Genomic DNA, 18,017 nt, shown 5'->3' on the forward strand with positions numbered 1-18,017 from the left:
TGACAACAAAATCACACAAAAATAATCAATGGAAATCAAATTTATCAACCCATGGAGGTCTGGATTTGGAGTCACACTCAAAGTTAAAGTGGAAAACCACACTACAGGCTGATCCAACTTTGATGTAATGTCCTTAAAACAAGTCAAAATTAGGCTCAGTAGTGTGTGTGGCCTCCACATGCCTTTATGACCTCCCTACAACTCCTGGGCATGCTCCTGATGAGGTGGCGGATGGTCTCCTGAGGGATTTCCTCCCAGACCAGGACTAAAGCCTCCGCCAACTCCTGGACAGTCTGTGGTGCAACGTGGCGTTGGTGGATGGAGCGAGACATGATGTCCCAGATGTGCTCAATTGGATTCAGGTCTGGGGAACGGGCAGGCCAGTCCATAGCATCAATGCCTTCCTCTTGCAGGAACAGCCACATGAGGTCTAGCATTGTCTTGCATTAGGAGGAACCCGGGGCCAACCACACCAGCATATGGTCTCACAAGGGGTCTGAGGATCTCATCTCGGTACCTAATGGCAGTCAGGCTACCTCTGGCGAGCACATGGAGGGCTGTGCGGCCCCCCCAAAAGAAATGCCACCCCACACCATGACTGACCCACCGCGGTCATGCTGGAGGATGTTGCAGGCAGCAGAACGTTCTCCATGGCGTCTCCAGACTGTCACGTGCTCAGTGTGAACCTGCTTTCATCTGTGAAGAGCACAGGGTGCCAGTGGCGAATTTGCCAATCTTGGTGTTCTCTGGCAAATGCCAAACGTCCTGCACGGTGTTGGGCTTGTAAGCACAACCCCCACCTGTGGATGTCGGGCCCTCATACCACCCTCATGGAGTCTGTTTCTGACCGTTTGAGCAGACACACATTTGTGGCCTGCTGGAGGTAATTTTGCAGGGCTCTGGCAGTGCTCCTCCTTGCACAATAGCGGCGGTAGCGGTCCTGCTGCTGGGTTGTTTCCCTCCTACGGCCTCCTCCACGTCTCCTGATGTACTGGCCTGTCTCCTGGTAGCGCCTTCATGCTCTGGACACTACGCTGACAGACACAGCAAACCTCTTGCCACAGCTCGCAGTGATGTGCCATCCTGGATGAGCTGCACTACCTGAGCCACTTGTGTGGGTTGTAGACTCCGTCTCATGCTACCACTAGAGTGAAAGCACTGCCAGCATTCAAAAGTGAACAAAACATCAGCCAGGAAGCATAGGAACTGAGAAGTGGTCTGGTCACCACCTGCAGAACCACTCCTTTATTGGGGGTGTCTTGCTAATTGCCTATAATTTCCACCTGTTGTCTATTCCATTTGCACAACAGCATGTGAAATGTATTGTCAATCAGTGTTGCTTTCTAAGTGGACAGTTTGATTTCACAGAAGTGTGATTGACTTGGAGTTACATTGTTGTTTAAGTGTTCCCTTTATTTTTTTGAGCAGTGTACTTGTTCTCCCCACATATGCATACAGAGAATAGAGTCGGCCCAAGAATTAAACCCTGTGGCACCCCCATAGACTGCCAGAGGTCCTGACAACAGGCCCTCCGATTTGACACACTGAATTCTATCTGAAAAGTAGTTGGTGAACCAGGCGAGGCAGTCATTTGAGAAACCAAGGTTATTGAGTCTGCCAATAAGAATGTGGTGATTGACAGAATCGAAAGCCTTGGCCAGGTCGATGAAGACAGCTGCACAGTACTGTCTTTTAATCGATGGCGGTTATGATATCGTTTAGGACCTTGAGCGTGGCTGAGGTGCACCCATTACCAGCTCTGAAACCAGATTGCATAGTGGAGAAGGTACGGTGAGATTCGAAATGGTCAGTAATCTGTTTGTTAACTTGGCTTTTGAAGATTTTTAGAAAGGCAGGGCAGGATGGAAATAGGTCTATAGCAGTTTGGGTCTAGTGTGTCTTCCCCCTTTTGAAGAGGGGGGTGACCGCGAAAGCTTTCCAATCTTTGGAGATCTCGGGAGATATGAAAGAGGTTGAACAGGCTAGTAATAAGGGTTGCAACAATTTCGGTGGATAATTTTAGAAAGTTTGGGTCCAGATTCTCTAGCCCAGCTGATTTGTAGGGATCCAGATTTTTGCTGATGGCCGGGGTAGCCAGGTGGAAAGCATGGCCAGCCGTAGAAAAATGCTTATTGAAAATATCGTAGATTTATCGGTGGTGACTGTTTCCTAGCCTCAGTGCAGTGGGCAACTGGGAGGAGGTGTTCTTATTCTCCATGGACTTTAGTCTCCTGAAGTTTTTAGGAATTAGTGCTACAGGATGCAAATTTCTGTTTGAAAAAACTAGCCTTAGGAAAGCTAAGTGACTGTGTATATTGGTTTCTGACTTTCCTAAAAAGTTGCATATTGCGGGGGCTATTCGATGCTAATGCAGAACGCCACAGGATGTTTTTGTACTGGTCAAGGGCAGGGAAGTCTGGGGTGAACCAAGGGCTATATCTGTTCTTAGTTCTACATTTTCTGAATGGGGCATGCTTATTTAAAATGGTGAGGAAAGCACTTTTTAAAGAGCAATCAGGCATCCTCTACTGACCGAATGAGGTCAATATCCTTCCAGGATACCCGGGCCAGGTCGATTAGAAAGGCCTGCTTGATGAATTGTTTTAGGGAGCGTTTGACAGTGATGAGGGGTGGTGGTTAGACTGTGACACATTACGGACGCAGGCAATGAGGCAGTGATCGCTGAGATCTTGGTTGAAGACTGCAGAGGTGTTTTTAGAGGGCAAGTTGGTTATGATTATCTATGGCCCGTGGTTACATATTTAGGGTTGTACCTGGTAGGTTCCTTGATCATTTGTGTGAGATTGAGGGCATCTAGTTTAGATTGTAGGATGGCCGGGGTGTTAAGCATATCCCAGTTTAGGTCAGCTAACAGTACGAACTCAGATCGATGGGGGGCAATCAATTCACATATGGTGTCCAGGGCACAGCTGGGGCTGAAGGGGGTCTATAACAAGTGGCAACGGCGAGAGACTTATTTTCTGGAAAGGTTTGATTTTTAAAAGTAGAAGCTCGACTTGTTTGGGCCCAGACTTTGATAGTCTAACAAAACTCTGCAGACTATCTCTGCAGTAGCTTGCAACTCCGCCCACTTTGGTAGTTCTATCTTGTCTGAAAATGTTGTGGTTGGGGATGGAAATTTCAGAATTTTTGGTGACCTTCCTAAGCCAGGCTTCAGACATGGCTACGACATCAGGGTTGGTGGAGGGTGCTAAAGCAGTGAATAAAACAAACTTAGGGAGGAGGCTTCTGATAACTTGTAATAGCTGCAATCCCGATATCGGGATCGATATGACAACTACCAGTGAAAATAGAGGGCGCCAAATTCAAACCACAGAAATCTCATAATTAAAAATCCCTAAAACATACATTTGTCTTATCATTTTAAAGCTATCCTCATTGTTAAAACCTGTTAAGCCTACCCTTTACATTTTCGAACATTCTGTTAAAAATCGCGCAACATTTCAGCGTCCTGCTACTCATGCCAGGAATATAGTATATGCATATGATTAGTATGTGTGGATAGAAAACACTGACGTTTCTAAAACTGGTTAAATCACGGCTGTGACTATAACGGAGCGTGTGTTTCATCGAAAAGCGCAAGAAAAACTGATCACCGAAAACTGGAAAAAATATCAATGCGCCACTTGCATGTATTGTCTATGGGACAGCAAATTAAATGGGGCTGAGATTGCAAGTCCTACAGCTTCCACACGATGTCGCCAGTCTTGTCAATTGCCTGGGCGTTGTTTCTTGGTCAAACGAGTAAGAGAGAGCCCATTCCTTCCGGTCTCCGACAGGAAGTTTTGGAAGAGAGATTTCCGAACATGATTTGAAGACGTGGAGCTATTGAATACACATTGCCCCGTGATCAATTTGATTAGATTATTAACGTTTACTAATACCTAAAGTTGGATTACAAAAGTATTTCGAAGTGTTTTGTGAAAGTTTATCGTCGACTTTAATTTTAAAAAATGAAGTTGCGTTTTGAAACGGTTTTTTTCTGGATCACACAGTTTCCATAGATGGATATTTTGGGTATATATGGATCGATTTAATTGAAAAAAAGACCCAATAGTGATGTTTATGGGACATATAGGAGTGCCAGCAAAGAAGCTCGTCAAAGGTAATGAATGTTTTATATTTTATTTCTGCTATTTGTGTAGCGCCGGCTACGCTAATTCTTTTGTTTACGTCTCCTTCAAGTATTTTGGGGTGTTGCATGCTATCAGATAATAGCTTCTCATGCTTTCGCCGAAAAGCATTTTAATAATCTGACTTGTTGGCTAGATTCACAACGTTTTAACGAGTGCTATTAGCATTTGGCGTAGCGCATTTGCATTTGCTGATGGCTAGATGAGACGTCTGCGTGTCGGGTGGGCTTAAGAGGTTTTAATCCCACCAAAGTGTCCAATTTCAAATAGGCTTTTCAGCGAAAGCACTACAAACGATTATGTTAGGTCTCCACCAAACCACAATAAGCACAACCATTTTCCAGCAAAATATAGCATTCACAAAAAGCATAAAGAAAATGAATCACTAACCTTGAAATATCTTCATCAGATGACACTCATAGGACTTCATGTTACACAATACATGCATTTGATAAAGTTCATATTTATATAAAAAAATTTGAGTTTACATTGGCACATTAGATTCACTAGTTCCAAAAACATCAAGTGATTTTGCATAGCCACATCGTTTCAACAGAAATACTCATCATAAATGGAGATGATAATACAAGTTATACACATGGAATTATAGATATACCTCTGTCAGATTTCAAAAAAAGTTTACGGAAAAAGCAACCCATGCAATTATCTGAGACGGCGCTCAGAACAGTAGCCAAATTAGCCTCCATGTTGGAGTCAACAGAAACCAGAAAATACATGATAAATGTTTCCTTACCTTTGAACTTCATCAGAATGCAGTCCTAGAAATCCCAGATCCACAATAAATGCTTGATTTGTTCAAAAATGTCCGTTATTTATGTCCAATTAGCTACTTTGGTTAGCATGTTCGGTAAACAATTCCAAAGTTACAAAGCGCGTCCACTATAACTTGACGAAATGTCCAAAAGTTCTGTAACAGTCAGTAGAAACATGTCAAACGATGTACTTAATCAATCTTTAGAATGTTTACATATCTTGAAAAACGTTCCAACCGGAGAATTAGAATTACTTCAGATGAGCGGTGGAATGCAAGTCCTTCCCCTGTGAACGCGCCTGGTGAAAGCATGGTCTAATCATGGCTGTGGTGACTATTTCCTGTGTCAATCGACCCCCTTTCACATTAGTCATCAGACAAAGTTCTATTGACTGCTGATATCTAGTGGAAGGCGTAGGAAGTGAAAACTCATCCATATCTCACTGTGATTTCAATGAGACAGACCTTGGTTGAAGATATGCCACCTGTAGAAAAGAAAAAAAACAAAGTGGAATTTCTCAGGTTTTTGCCTGCTATATGAGTTCTGGTATACTCAGACATAATAATAATAATATGCAAATATTAGCAACTATGACTGAGGAGCAGGCTGTTTAATATGGGCACCTTTCATCCCAAGCTACTCAATACTGCCCTTGCAGCCATAAGAAGTTAGCATGCATGAAACCAAGGCTTTTACAGTTACAGAACTCAACAAATGAGAGCACCTTGGGGATAGGTGTGGTGCAACAGGGCCTGGGTAAACCTCTACATCACCAGAGGAACAGAGGAGGAGTAGGATAAGGGTATGGCTAAAGGCTATAAGAACTGGTCGTCTAGTGCGTTGGGGACAGAGAATAAAAGGAGCTGATTTCTGGGCGTGGCAGAATAGAGTCAGGGCATAATGTACAGACAAGGGTATGGTAGGATGTGAGTACAGTGGAGGTAAATGTAGGCATTGAGTGACGATGAGAGCGGCTGCATCTCTGGAGGCACCAGTTAAGCCAGGTGAGGTATTCGCATGTGTGGATGATGCGACAAAGGCTATCTAAGGCATTTAGGGCGGGGCTGGGGGCTCTATAGTAAAATACAACGACAATGACAAATTTACATTGACATTAGGGAGAGGCATGGGTAGCTGTGATAATAGGGTCCAAAGTAGCAGCAATCGGGAGTCGGGGGCGTTCGGTATTCGCTACTACGCTAGGCGAGCTGGAGACGCGGCGTTCAGAAAGCTAGTGGGCCGTGGCCAGCAAATGGATCTTCGGCGACGTCAATAAAGGGTCCAGGCCAATTGGCAAAAGAGGTATTTTAGCCCAATAATTAGCTGGTGGATCTCTCCGGTTAGCCGGGAGCCTAGCTCGAGGCCAGCTCAAGGCTAACTGGTGCTTGCTTCAGGACCGAGACGTCAGCCAGGAGTAGCCACTCGGATTGCAGCTAGCTAGCTGCCATGATCCGGTGTAAAGGTCCAGAGCTTGCGGTAGGAATCCGGAGATGTGGTAGAGAAAAAGCAGTCCGATATGCTCTGGATTGATATGTGCAGACTGGGAGGTATTGACCGAGCTGAGGCTGGCTGGTGTCTGAGTTAACAGTGAAGACCGCTAGCAGTGGCTAACTAGTTAGTAGGTAGTTAGCTGCCTAACTTCTGATGGGGGGTATTCCAGTTCTTAAGTTTAAAAATAGCAGATCCGTACCACATTAGTAGGTGAGGCGGGTTGCAGGAGAGTATATTCAGTCCATAGATTGAAAGTGAGATTAAAATATGGAAAAAAGAGAAACGATTATTTACACGGGACAAGACAAAACACACATCCGACTGCTACGCCATCTTGGGATGTAGTCCAACTAGTCTAAAGAAGGCCAGTTTAATTGCTTCTTTAATCCACATGACAGTTTTCAGCTGTGCTAGCATAATTGCAAAGGGTTTTCTAATGATCAATTAGTCTTTTTAACATGATGATAAACTTGGATTAGCTAACACAACGTTCCATTGGAAAAGAGGAGGGATGGTTGCTCATAATGGGCCTCTGTACGCCTACAGTGTCTTGCAAAAGTATTCACCCCCCTTGGCATTTTCCTATTTTGTTTCATTACAACCAGTATTTAAATTGATTTTTATTTGTATTTCATGTAATGGACATACACAAAATAGTCCAAATTCGTGAAGTGAAAAAAAAAAACTTGTTTCATAAATTTAAAAAATAAATAAATATGAAAAGTGGTGTGTGCATATGTATTCACCCCCTTTGCTATGAAGCCCCTAAAAAAAGATCTGGTGCTACTAATTACCTTCAGAAGTCACAATTTTTTAGATTGCACACAGGTGGACTATATTTAAGTGTCACATGTTCTCATTATATATATATATATATATATATATATATATATATATAATGGTCACTCTGACAGAGCTCCAGAGTTCCTCTGTGGAGATGGGAGAACCTTCCACCAATCAGGCCATTATAGTAGAGTGGCCAGATGGATGTCACTCCTCAGTAAAAGGCACATGACAGCCCACTTGAAGTTTGCCAAAAGGCACCTAAAGCACTCTGACCATGAGAAACAACGAGATTCTCTGGTCTGTTGAAACCAAGATTGTACTCGTCTGGAGGAAACCTGGCACCATCCCTACGGTGAAGCGTGTTGGCAGCATCATGCTGTGGGGAAGTTTTTCAGCGGCAGGGAATAGGGGACTAGTCAGGATTGAGGGAAAGAGTTAACAGAGCAAAGTACAGAGACATCCTTGATGAAAACCTGCTCCAAAGCACTCAGGACCTCAGACTGGGGCGAAGTTTCACCTTCCAACATCAAAAACAACCCTAAGCACACAGCCAAGACAATGCAGGAGTGGCTTCGGGACAACTCTCTGAATGTCCTTGAGTGGCCTAGTCAGAGCTGTTCAGCGACGATCCACATCCAACCTGATAGAGCTTGAGAAAATAATGGGGAAAAACTCCCCAAATACAGATGTGCCAAGCTTGTAGCATCATACCCATGAAGACCAAGGCTGTACTGAGTAAAGGTTCTGGATACTTATGTAAATGTGCTTTGTCATTATGGGGTATTGTGTGTAGATTGATTAGAGGGGAAAAAAATATTTAATCCATTTTAGAATAAGGCTGTAATGTAACAAAATGTGGGAAAAGTCTAGGGGAATGAATACTTTCCAAATGCACTTTTAGATGTCTCATGGAAGGGTGGGATATGCAAAAGGTATGGAAAAAGATATGCAAATATGTATGGAAGGTTTCATTAAAATCAAAAGGGGCGCTGTCAAAAACGGATTGAAATCAAAATGATTTACCCAGTTGTCTTGCATGTTTGCTCTTTTTCTCTGGCTGTTGTTTTCCTATCAGTGCTTCCCGCCCCCAGTCGGGTTTCAATTAAAGATTGAAAGAGGTCTGACGCAGAGCGGGTGGGAGATTGGGGCTGTATGAGAGGAGAGCATGTCCGGGCTGGTTCCATTCATTGCCAAGGTCACGCTCACTCCAGTGCCGTGTAATTAAAGTTTTAACTGATGAGAAAATTGGGTGAAATGCAGTGAGAAGGAAAGGGTGCATCTGCTCTGTCTTTGTCTGGAGAGGGATGCTCTCTTGCTCTCCCTTTAGGTGCTATAGGCTATGGAATTCACTTTCCATTTTCTTGGAGAGGCGATTAGTTATGACATGCAATAAACATGTCTCCTACAGAATTTGTTGTTTGCCAGGAGGAATGATTGAAATGATTTAGCAATGTGCCTCAGGCCCTGCAATGGTCATGACCAGGATGTACAGAATGAAGCAGAGAAATCCTTGTCTGCATGACACACACCTCTTGTCCTCCTGAGGGATTTAGGCTACCAGGGTTGGTGGAGCATGGTGTGAGGATCTGTGGAAGGAGTGATAAAGCATTCTGTTTAATTGAAATAGTGACCAGAGTCTTAAACTTGGCTTCAGACAGGTCGACAGGCTGCCATTTTCATTTTGATTACTCAGTCAGGTGCCCAGAAATAGATCAGCTTTAATGGGATGACGCGCTTACTCACCCTCCCTAATAGTGGAGAGACACACGTGCAAACCCATGCTGCTGTGTATTATTACTATACCTCTAAATGCATGGATTCTCCAGCCAGCCAAGCTCCAATCTGTCTGATCCAGCTAGCAAGAGCAGCTAAAAGTGATGCATACACTATCTATTACAGTGCTGAATTTCCCCTTTTTATAGCTTCTGTTATTATAGCACAGACCAGAATACTTGATCAGTCACTTTGGAAGGAAGGCTCTTATTTTAAGGGAGATTCTAATTTCTGTGGCTGGAATATATGCCCAGCCTTGCCTCAAAATAAAGTGTAGATACCCAGGAGAGGGTCGAATTAAGCAATAATTAGCTAATACATTATTGAATTACTAATAAGCTAAATTCAAAAACAAGACAAATATTGCACCCTAAATTCACAACTACTTTGTACGAGGCTACAGCAATGTTATGTTTATAAGCTGGTCGGCTACACCACTATTCCAATGTTTTTTGTTGTTGACATATTTCGAGACGTTACTGGTAGATAATCTCTTTACGTGCGCTCTAAACATGCCTACCCTATGGCATGCTATGTAAACCAGTGGAATCAATCCTTAATGGGGTGATTTGATCTGCGGTCACGTCTCCTTGTTTGAGTTGCTTGGGATGGGAGAGTGACAGCGTTCTGGGCCAGGTTGTAGGTCTGGTAACTGATCATCTGCTGCTTGCAGAGTACTATTTAAACATGGAAGGTCTGCAAGTCAATGTGGGGAAAGACCTGATATTGCTCCACCATCATTCAGTTAGAAATCCAAATCTGGAAGGAGTCATTTCCTCCTCATGGAATGAGATTCATATTCATTGGACGGCCACTGCAGCATTTACAACTCTCCCCTCTGTCTAGCTACAACTACAGTACATAAGTCAGTCAGCAGGTTGCTGCCTGCTATAAACCAGGACAGAGTTTTCACTTCAGCAGCTCACCCCAATTTGTCTGGACTATTGACTGTATGGTTAGTTCATGCTTGGCTATGAGTCTGCCTAGGGTTGTGTTCATCTCCCTGGGAGTACTCTCTCTCCCTCTGTTTGCACAATTGAGAAGCAATTAGTAAAGTAGCTGAATGGTCTGACTCTCAGCTTCGATAGGTATGAATCTCAGCCAGCTGAGCTGCAGGATCATATGTCAAGTTAATTCGCAAGACACCTGAGTGTGACGGTGACGCTGTGTGTATGTTGGTATTTGTGTGTGTGTGTGCACAGTATGCCATCGCTCTGCCTTCAGCCAGCCTTCCTGTGTAGCAGTGTGTGTGCCTCCTCTTCGACAATCAATAGGCAAGCAACATCATTCCATCGTCATCTCCGTGGAAACCAACTCGAAGCTGCAGTTGTGATTGGCCCCCTCCCAGAGGCTGTCTTGATGTGATAGGAGGATAGAATCCCTTTCTTCCCACCCCCTCCTCCTCTCATGAACACAAACGCACACAGTCACACAGTTTGTTTTTCCCCTTCATTTGGTCATCTTCCTTCAACTTTGTGTTGTTAAATGGGAAACGGGAATTAGACAGTTCATTGAGCCTCGTTGTTTTTAGCAGCAGCGTCAACAAGGAGACCGGCACAGCTGGAGACCACTTGCATCTCAGCCAGCAGAGCAGGAGAGAGGGGACTGGAGAGGAGGTTGGACCTGTTAGTTAAACCAGTCATTTTCACCTGATCTTGTATGCCTTCACACACACTATACCAGCAGTAATTTTTCTGTGTTGTCGTCACAGAGAGCCAGAGTCAAGCTCATCTTCTAAGCGACGTACGTACTGCTAATTACTAGGCTTTCCTTTCCTGTTCCAATTTGTGGATGCGCAACAATGACCGATCCATCCCTCTGTGGAGTGGGGAGGCAGCCTCCCTCAGTCAACCTAGCAAGTAGGACCCGGAATCAATCTGCATGCTTCACTGTTCTAATCAAATAGGATCACGGGGAAGTACATGCGTGATCATTGCATAATTTCTACTGCAAATGCTTCATTGTTTGGTGTCTGTGCATGGACGTAAGAAGTGTTTGTCGTGAATACACAATATCCTGCAGTATTTGAAGACTGTTTTTTTGTGGGAGACGTCATTGAGGGCATTTTTCCAGCCCCCCCTAAAAGTTCAAATTTTAAAGGAGCAGCTCTCTGGATTTTTGTCTTGAGCTGGTTCTCTCTTGGATATGTTGTATGGAATATTTGATAAAAGGAACACAACGAGGAAGTCTACCACTTAGTGCTATTTCTGTCACCGTGAAAGCGCCATCTTAGGGGTCCGACTAGCTACATTAACATACTTATGAGGTGGCTGTGTTCTGTTACTGATGAGCCTGGTAATTACATCTCTGAGCTTACTGATCTTATCGTGTCGGTGTCGGACACTTAAACTCAGCTCAGACCAAGTTACTACACCCCCCCCACCCCTTTTGTAAACTCACTGAAGATCGAGGAAGAGAAAGAAGGGGACAGGAGGGTGTCAGGGTAAAAAAACTGATTATCCTTGGTAGCGGCTGATCCATGATAACCTCCACCCCCCTCCAGCAGTGAATGACAAGATTGTGTCGCCCTTGCCCCCCCTGTTGGGCCTATTGATTTCTGCTGCCAATGCACTGCCTGCTTGTGACAGTAGAGAGTGATGTATGACCTGTGCACCAGGACCGAGCAGCCACCGGAACCTGAACCGGAGCAGCCTGCATCTGCAGTGGATACAGACATGGAAATGAGAAGTCGTGGAGAGGCTGAGGCCCCAGGACAGCAGAACAGGGAGAGGGATACTACGACAGAGGAGCAGCAGTATACTACTTCTACCAATGGTGACTTAATGGACGGGGAAAATCTAGACCGTGCCACTGTGACACCCACAGCATTGCTGGGCAAGAGGCATCACTCACTCTATGAGGACCTCAATGGCTGCGAGGTGGAAAGGTTTCGCAAGGTAAGTCCTGGACTAGAGTATGTTGTGATGGTGTACCTGTAACCCATCTCTACCTTTTTTTTAAATCCCTAAAATAGTTAGAATTCCTCCAGAAAAGATACACTGCACCTGTAGGACCCCCTAGAGTTTTGCGGTACCGCTGCAAAGTATTGGCTGTTGCATGCATGGATGGTCTGTCAATTAGATTGAACTGCTAATCTGACACAGGTTTCCTGCAGTTTGAAATGGGCCAGTTCTCTCGCAACTCTGCATAGGACCTTACAAAAGTATGTTGTCAGTTAAGCCTATATGTTTAGGTTGTCAATGAACGTCCTGATCTAATCTTGCTTGAATGCCAGTCTGACTGCAAGTATGACTCAGGTTAGCTGTAGGTTTTCTTTCTGTTTTTCTGGGTCAGTGCTATCATAGGCATTTCTGTTTTAGGTTGTCTGTCAATGAATGAACTGCCAGTTTGGTCTGAAGCAGGTTTTGCTGTAGGATCAGGGCTGGGTAATATATTGTGAATGACGGTATGGAGCCACATACCGGTATGGATTTTTTACAGTACTGTCTAAGGTATTTTTATACAGTGTTTAAAAAGAATATAACTTCTACGATTTGGACTACTTCACCAAAGATATTTATAACTAACCCAAGATTGTTTACAGTGGGAGAAAATGAAGCATTATGGTCAGAACAAGCAAGGAGGTGGGCAAAGCCAAGCATGAGCTAGCAAGATCCTATTGGCGCATTGTAGTATGGATTTGCATATTTCTGTTAGGGAATGCCTCCTTAAGTGTGCACAATCTCAATTCGACCTTGCAGTCCTGCTAAACAACATGTAAAACTTTGGCAAAGCATCAAGTCTCCAAAATGTACTGCACTATAATCGTAACAGATTATTGTAGCTTTGGTAACTGAAACATTTGAGAGAACATTTGCAGAATATCGGCCCAGTTTCACTCAGTTCCATCCTCTACCACTACCCTCGACTAGACTTTCTCTCACTACCATAGTTGGTGATGAGAAAACGTTCTAAACGGATGCTTCAGCTTTATAGCCCCTATCTGTCTGACTTCACTGTTAGTTTTATACTAGTTTGTTTGAGAATAAAACCATTGGAATGGAGGTAGCCTATTAAAATCACTTACAGTTTAAGTCGGAAGTTTACAAATACCTTAGCCAAATACATTTAAACTCAGTTTTTTAAATTGTTTAACTTGGGTCAAACGTAGGTTGGGTGAATTTTGGCCCATTCCTCCTGACAGAGCTGGTGTAACTGAGTTTGTCAGCCAAGTTTGTAGGCCTCCTTGCTTTCACACGCTTTTTCAGTTCTGCTCACAAATGTTTTATAGGATTGAGGTCAAGGCTTTGTGATGGCCATGCCAATACCTTGACTTTGTTGTCTTTAAGCCATTTTGCCACAACTTTGGAAGTATGCTTGGGGTCATTGTCCATTTGGAAGACCCATTTGCGACCTCACTGATGTTGCTTCAATATATCCACATAATTTTCTTTCCTCATGATGCCATCTATTTTGTGAAGTGCACCAGTCCCTCCTGCAGCAAAGCACCCCCACAACATGATGCTGCCACTCCGTGCTTCACAGTTGGGATGGTGTTCTTCGGCTTGCTAGCATCCCCCTTTTTTCTCCAAACATAACGATGGTCATTATGGCCGAACAGTTCTATTTTTGTTTCATCAGACCAGAGGACATTACTCCAAAAAGTTAGATCTTTGTCCCCATGTGCAGTTGCAAACTGTAGTCTGGCTTTTTTAAGGCTTCTTCCCTGCTGAGCGGCCTTTCAGGTTATGTCGATATTTATTACTTGTTTTACTGTGGATATAGATACTTTTGTACCTGTTTCCCCCAGCATCTTCACGAGGTCCTTTGCTGCTGTTCTGGGATTGATTTGCACTTTTTTCACCAAAGTACGTTCGTCTCTAGGAGACAGAACGCGTCTCCTTCCTGAGCGGTATGATGGCTGCGTGGTCCCATGGTGTTTATACTTGCATACTATTGTTTGTACAGGTGAACGTGGTACCTTCTGGTGTTTGGAAATTGCTCCCAAGAATGAACCAGACTTGAGGTCTACAATTTTTTTTCCTGAGGTCTTGGCTGATTTCTTTTGATTTTCCCATGATGTCAAGCAAAGAGGCACTGAGTTTGAAGGTAGGCCTTGACATACATTCACAGGTACACCTCCAATTGACTCAAATTATGTCAATTAGCCTAGCTTGGAAAATAACAGAAAATTATGTCATAGCTTTAGAAAAAGCTATGACATAATGTTCTGTTATTTTCCAAGCTTTTTAAAGGCACAGTCAACTTAGTGTATGTACACTTCTGACTCACTGGAATTGTGAAAGAGTGAATTATAATTGAAATAATCTGTCTGTAAACAATTGTTGGAAAAATTACTTGTCATGCGCAAAGTTGATGCCCTAACCGACTTGCCAAAACTATAGTTTGTTAAAAATACATTTGTGGAGTGGTTGAAAAACGAGTTTTAATGACTCCAAACTAAGTGTATGTAAACTTCTGACTTCAGCTGTAGAATGAATTTGTTGCCATCCTAAGGTCATGCACTACTCATAAAACATGAAGAACCTTTCTTGTTCAGAAACAAACTTTCTCATACTGCCATACCGTCCCAAAAAACGAATACTTAGCAAGAGAGTTGACCTCAACCCATATTTAACACTGTTGCAGACTTCCATTGAAGGTCAATAAGGGGAAGTTTGGAACCCAGAAGATCTCTCTCATAATTGGCCTCTACTCGCAGCAAGTTGACTGTTACTAGTAGGGTGAGTGACATGGTGATAAAGTCAGTTGTGTTAAAAACGGGGGCACGTGTACGTTATTTATATTTAACCTTTTATTTCACTAGGCAAGTCAGTTAAGAACAAATTATTATTTCACTATGACACCCTTGCCAAACCCTCCCCTAACCCAGATGACGCTGTGCCAATTGTGCACCGCCCAATGGGACTCCCGATTGTGGCTGGTTGTGATACAACCCGGGATTGAACCAGGGTCTGTAGGGACGCCTCTAGCATTGAGATGCAGTACCTTAGACTGCTGTGCCATTCGGGACATCAAGGATTCTTATGCACACTCATACACACAGTCTAGACACAGTAAGTGTTTTCTTGTATTGTGCGTGTCACCTTTCTGTGTCCCAACATTTCTGAATATGTACTAATAGGTTATTAGCGTAGAAAGAGCTTGGATTCTGGTTATGATTGGATTCTGGGGTTAGCAGCAATTGACAAAACATGAGAAAATAACTAGGCTCTTTCCAAGCATCAGTAGCCTGTTTTCATATGGAACTGAATTGCTGTTGGTGTTTTTTTTTTATTGAACTGTAGTGTGCTAGATGGCAATTGCATTTTATGTGGAGAGATTTAATGGGTAGCTTACATGATTTTGATCAAACACAAATCACTTCGTGATTTATTTAGGGAAGGATGGGGCAGAGAGAGGTGGAGGGAGGGCGAGAGGGATGGATAGTGGGATGGAGGGAGAGTTTGAAGAGCAGAAGAGAGCATCTTCCATGTGAGTTCCCCTGAGACGGTTTGTTTTGATGAGCAGAATTTGAAGCTAGCTTTCGTGTGTGGCAGTCGTGAGGTAGGACAATCCCCCGCCCGTCTCAGCTTGACCCCACTATGACATCTCTCTCCTCCCTCCCAAATATCTGCTGAGAGGAACAGAAGCACTCCGTCTTCCTGCAAAGGGAGTGAAACCAGACTACTCAGCTTTTGGAGGAACATTCATATTTAAAAGCCCATTGTACAAGTACATCAGGTTAGCTTTTTCTTTTTGGTCTTAAAATCAGTTTTTCGTGTTGGGATTTTCAGAGTATTTCAGAGCTAAAAAATGATCTGTCAATGGGGGATGTCTGTCGCGCTCTCTCAGGATACTGGATGCTGGTCACTGGCCTCTCTGCCATTGCTTATCTTCGTAAACAAAGCAATTAAGTCTCAATAGAAAACAAATATACTGCACCACACACACACAGACACACACGCGATGTGGTGGTAGATGAATGGCCATCTGGCCACAGGAGCTGAGAGGGAGGGAGCATTTAAATGATGCATTAGCAATTATCTGATGGACCTTTCAGCCCAGTGGGGGGTGATCCCTAAGTATTGTTAAGATGGGAGGTTCTGTCAGTTTTTTTTTAGAGATTACTATATTTATTTTCTGGTTACATGTGGTGCAGAGTGGGCAACCTAGTGCATGTCCTTATTCCCCTTTACCATTTCCAGCCTTGTGTGTCGTGCGCGGCGTGTGACATTATAGCCCCCAACCCCCACCCAGCTGTTACAGCAGCCTATTATTCAGGAGGTGTGTGTAGAAAAGGAAGGAGTCTATTGTGTGAGGTGATGCTGTCGACGTTCCTTTGGATCACCAATAAACCTCTGGGCTTTTGATCAAATGTTTCATATGAGGCAACAGTATAGAATGTCACCTTCTTATTTAAATAATAATGATGTGTGCGAAGGGTACAGAGGTATAAATACCCCCCCCCCTCAAAAGGCTATCCTCCCGTGTTATTGGTAATGGTGAGAAGTTAGAATGTCTTGGGGGGGTATGATCTTAGTGCCTCTATTCATGATTTTCTGTGATCATGGTAGCATCCACATTATTGTAGAAGTGATCAGAAACCTATTCTTATTTAGAATAAAAGGGACTCCAAATGACTACATTATTACCATTCATTTCTATTGAGCACAACATCTGAAACGCATCCAAAACAAACTGCAAATGCATCCAACAAGTTTGTAGTCACAAGCTTGATGTAGCACTCATCATTGCGTGCTAGGAATATGGGATCGAATAGTAAACGACTTTAGCACACACAGATGTGAATTTTTTTCCAAATGCCACCTTCCAGTAATGGGACTAGATATAGAAAGTGCTTACATTTCTAAACGGCAAAACAGATATATTAGAAAATGCCCTCAAATAAAAGGTGACATTCTGTACTGTCGCCTCAAATGAAACATTTGATCTCAATTCAAATGCTGGAGTATAGAGCCAAATTCTAAGTTTTAGCTTCACTGTCCAAATAAATATGTATATTGGCTGCTGTTTTACGGGCTCCTAACCAACTGTGCTATTTTTTTTTCTTCTTCCCATTGTAACTTATTTTGTACATAAAGTTGCTGCTGCTCATCTCTTTTATGACCTGAAAAGAGCTTCTGGACATCGTAACATCGATTACTCACCTTGAACTGGACTAAGATTTTTTTTCTGGTGCGCAATGTCTAATATTAAAGAAGTCACAAGGTATTGCTCGCCTAAGGTAGAGTACCTCATGATAAGCTGTAGACCACACCATCTACCAAGAGTTCTCATCTATTATCCATAGCCATCTATTTACCACCACAAACCGATGCTGGCACTAAGACCACACTCAACAGGCTGTATAAGGCCATAAGCAAACAAGAAAATGCTCATCCAGAAGCTGCACTCCTAGTGGCGGGGACTCTAATGCAGGCAAACTTAAATCCGTTTGACCTCATTTCTACCAGCATGTCACATGTGCAACCAGAGGGGGAAAAAAACTCTAGACCACCTTTATTCCACACACAGAGACGTATACAAAGCTCTCCCTTTCCCTCCATTTGGCAAATCTGACCATAATTCTATCCCCCTGATTCCTGATTACAAGCAAAAACTCGAGCAGGAAGTAATAGTGACTTGCTCAATATGGAAGTGGTCAGATGACCCAAATGCTACGCTACAGGAATGTTTTGCTAATACAGACATTTCCGTGATTCAGCCAATGGCATTGAGGTGTATACCACAAGTCACCGTCTTCAACAACAAGTGCATTGACGACGACGTCCCCACAGTGGCCGTACGTACATATCCCATCCAGAAGCCATGAATTACAGGCAACATCTGCACCGAGCTAAAGGCTAGAGCTGCTAGCTTTCAAGGAGCGGGACACTAATCCGGACGCTTATAAGAAATCCCGCTATGCCCTCAGACGAACCATCAAACAAGCAAAGCATCAATACAGGACTAAGATTTAATCCTATTACACTGGCTCTGACTCTCGTTGGATGTGGCAGGGCTTGCAAACTACTACGGACCAAAAGGGAAACCCAGTGACACGAGCCTACCAGATGAGCTAAATGCCTTTTATGCT

At 43.5% G+C, this 18,017-nt stretch overlaps 1 protein-coding gene across 8 annotated transcripts in view; it reads left to right on the plus strand.

Annotated features, from left to right (window-relative positions):
- LOC112258340 (peripheral-type benzodiazepine receptor-associated protein 1) overlaps positions 1–18,017 on the plus strand; it is a 168,107-nt gene that overhangs the window by 11,623 nt on the left and 138,467 nt on the right. The window contains exon 1 of one of the 8 annotated variants that reach the window (XM_024432659.2): positions 10,443–11,874. The exons of the other annotated variants lie outside the window; for them this stretch is intronic. Within the exon in view, the coding sequence (XP_024288427.1) occupies positions 11,575–11,874 (300 nt within the window). The 5' untranslated portion in view covers positions 10,443–11,574. Of the gene's footprint in view, positions 1–10,442; positions 11,875–18,017 lie in introns of those variants that run through there. 8 annotated transcript variants of the gene reach the window in all.

The sequence above is a fragment of the Oncorhynchus tshawytscha genome, linkage group LG09, assembly GCF_018296145.1.
Source record: "Oncorhynchus tshawytscha isolate Ot180627B linkage group LG09, Otsh_v2.0, whole genome shotgun sequence".
NCBI classification, from domain to species: Eukaryota; Metazoa; Chordata; class Actinopteri; order Salmoniformes; family Salmonidae; genus Oncorhynchus; species Oncorhynchus tshawytscha.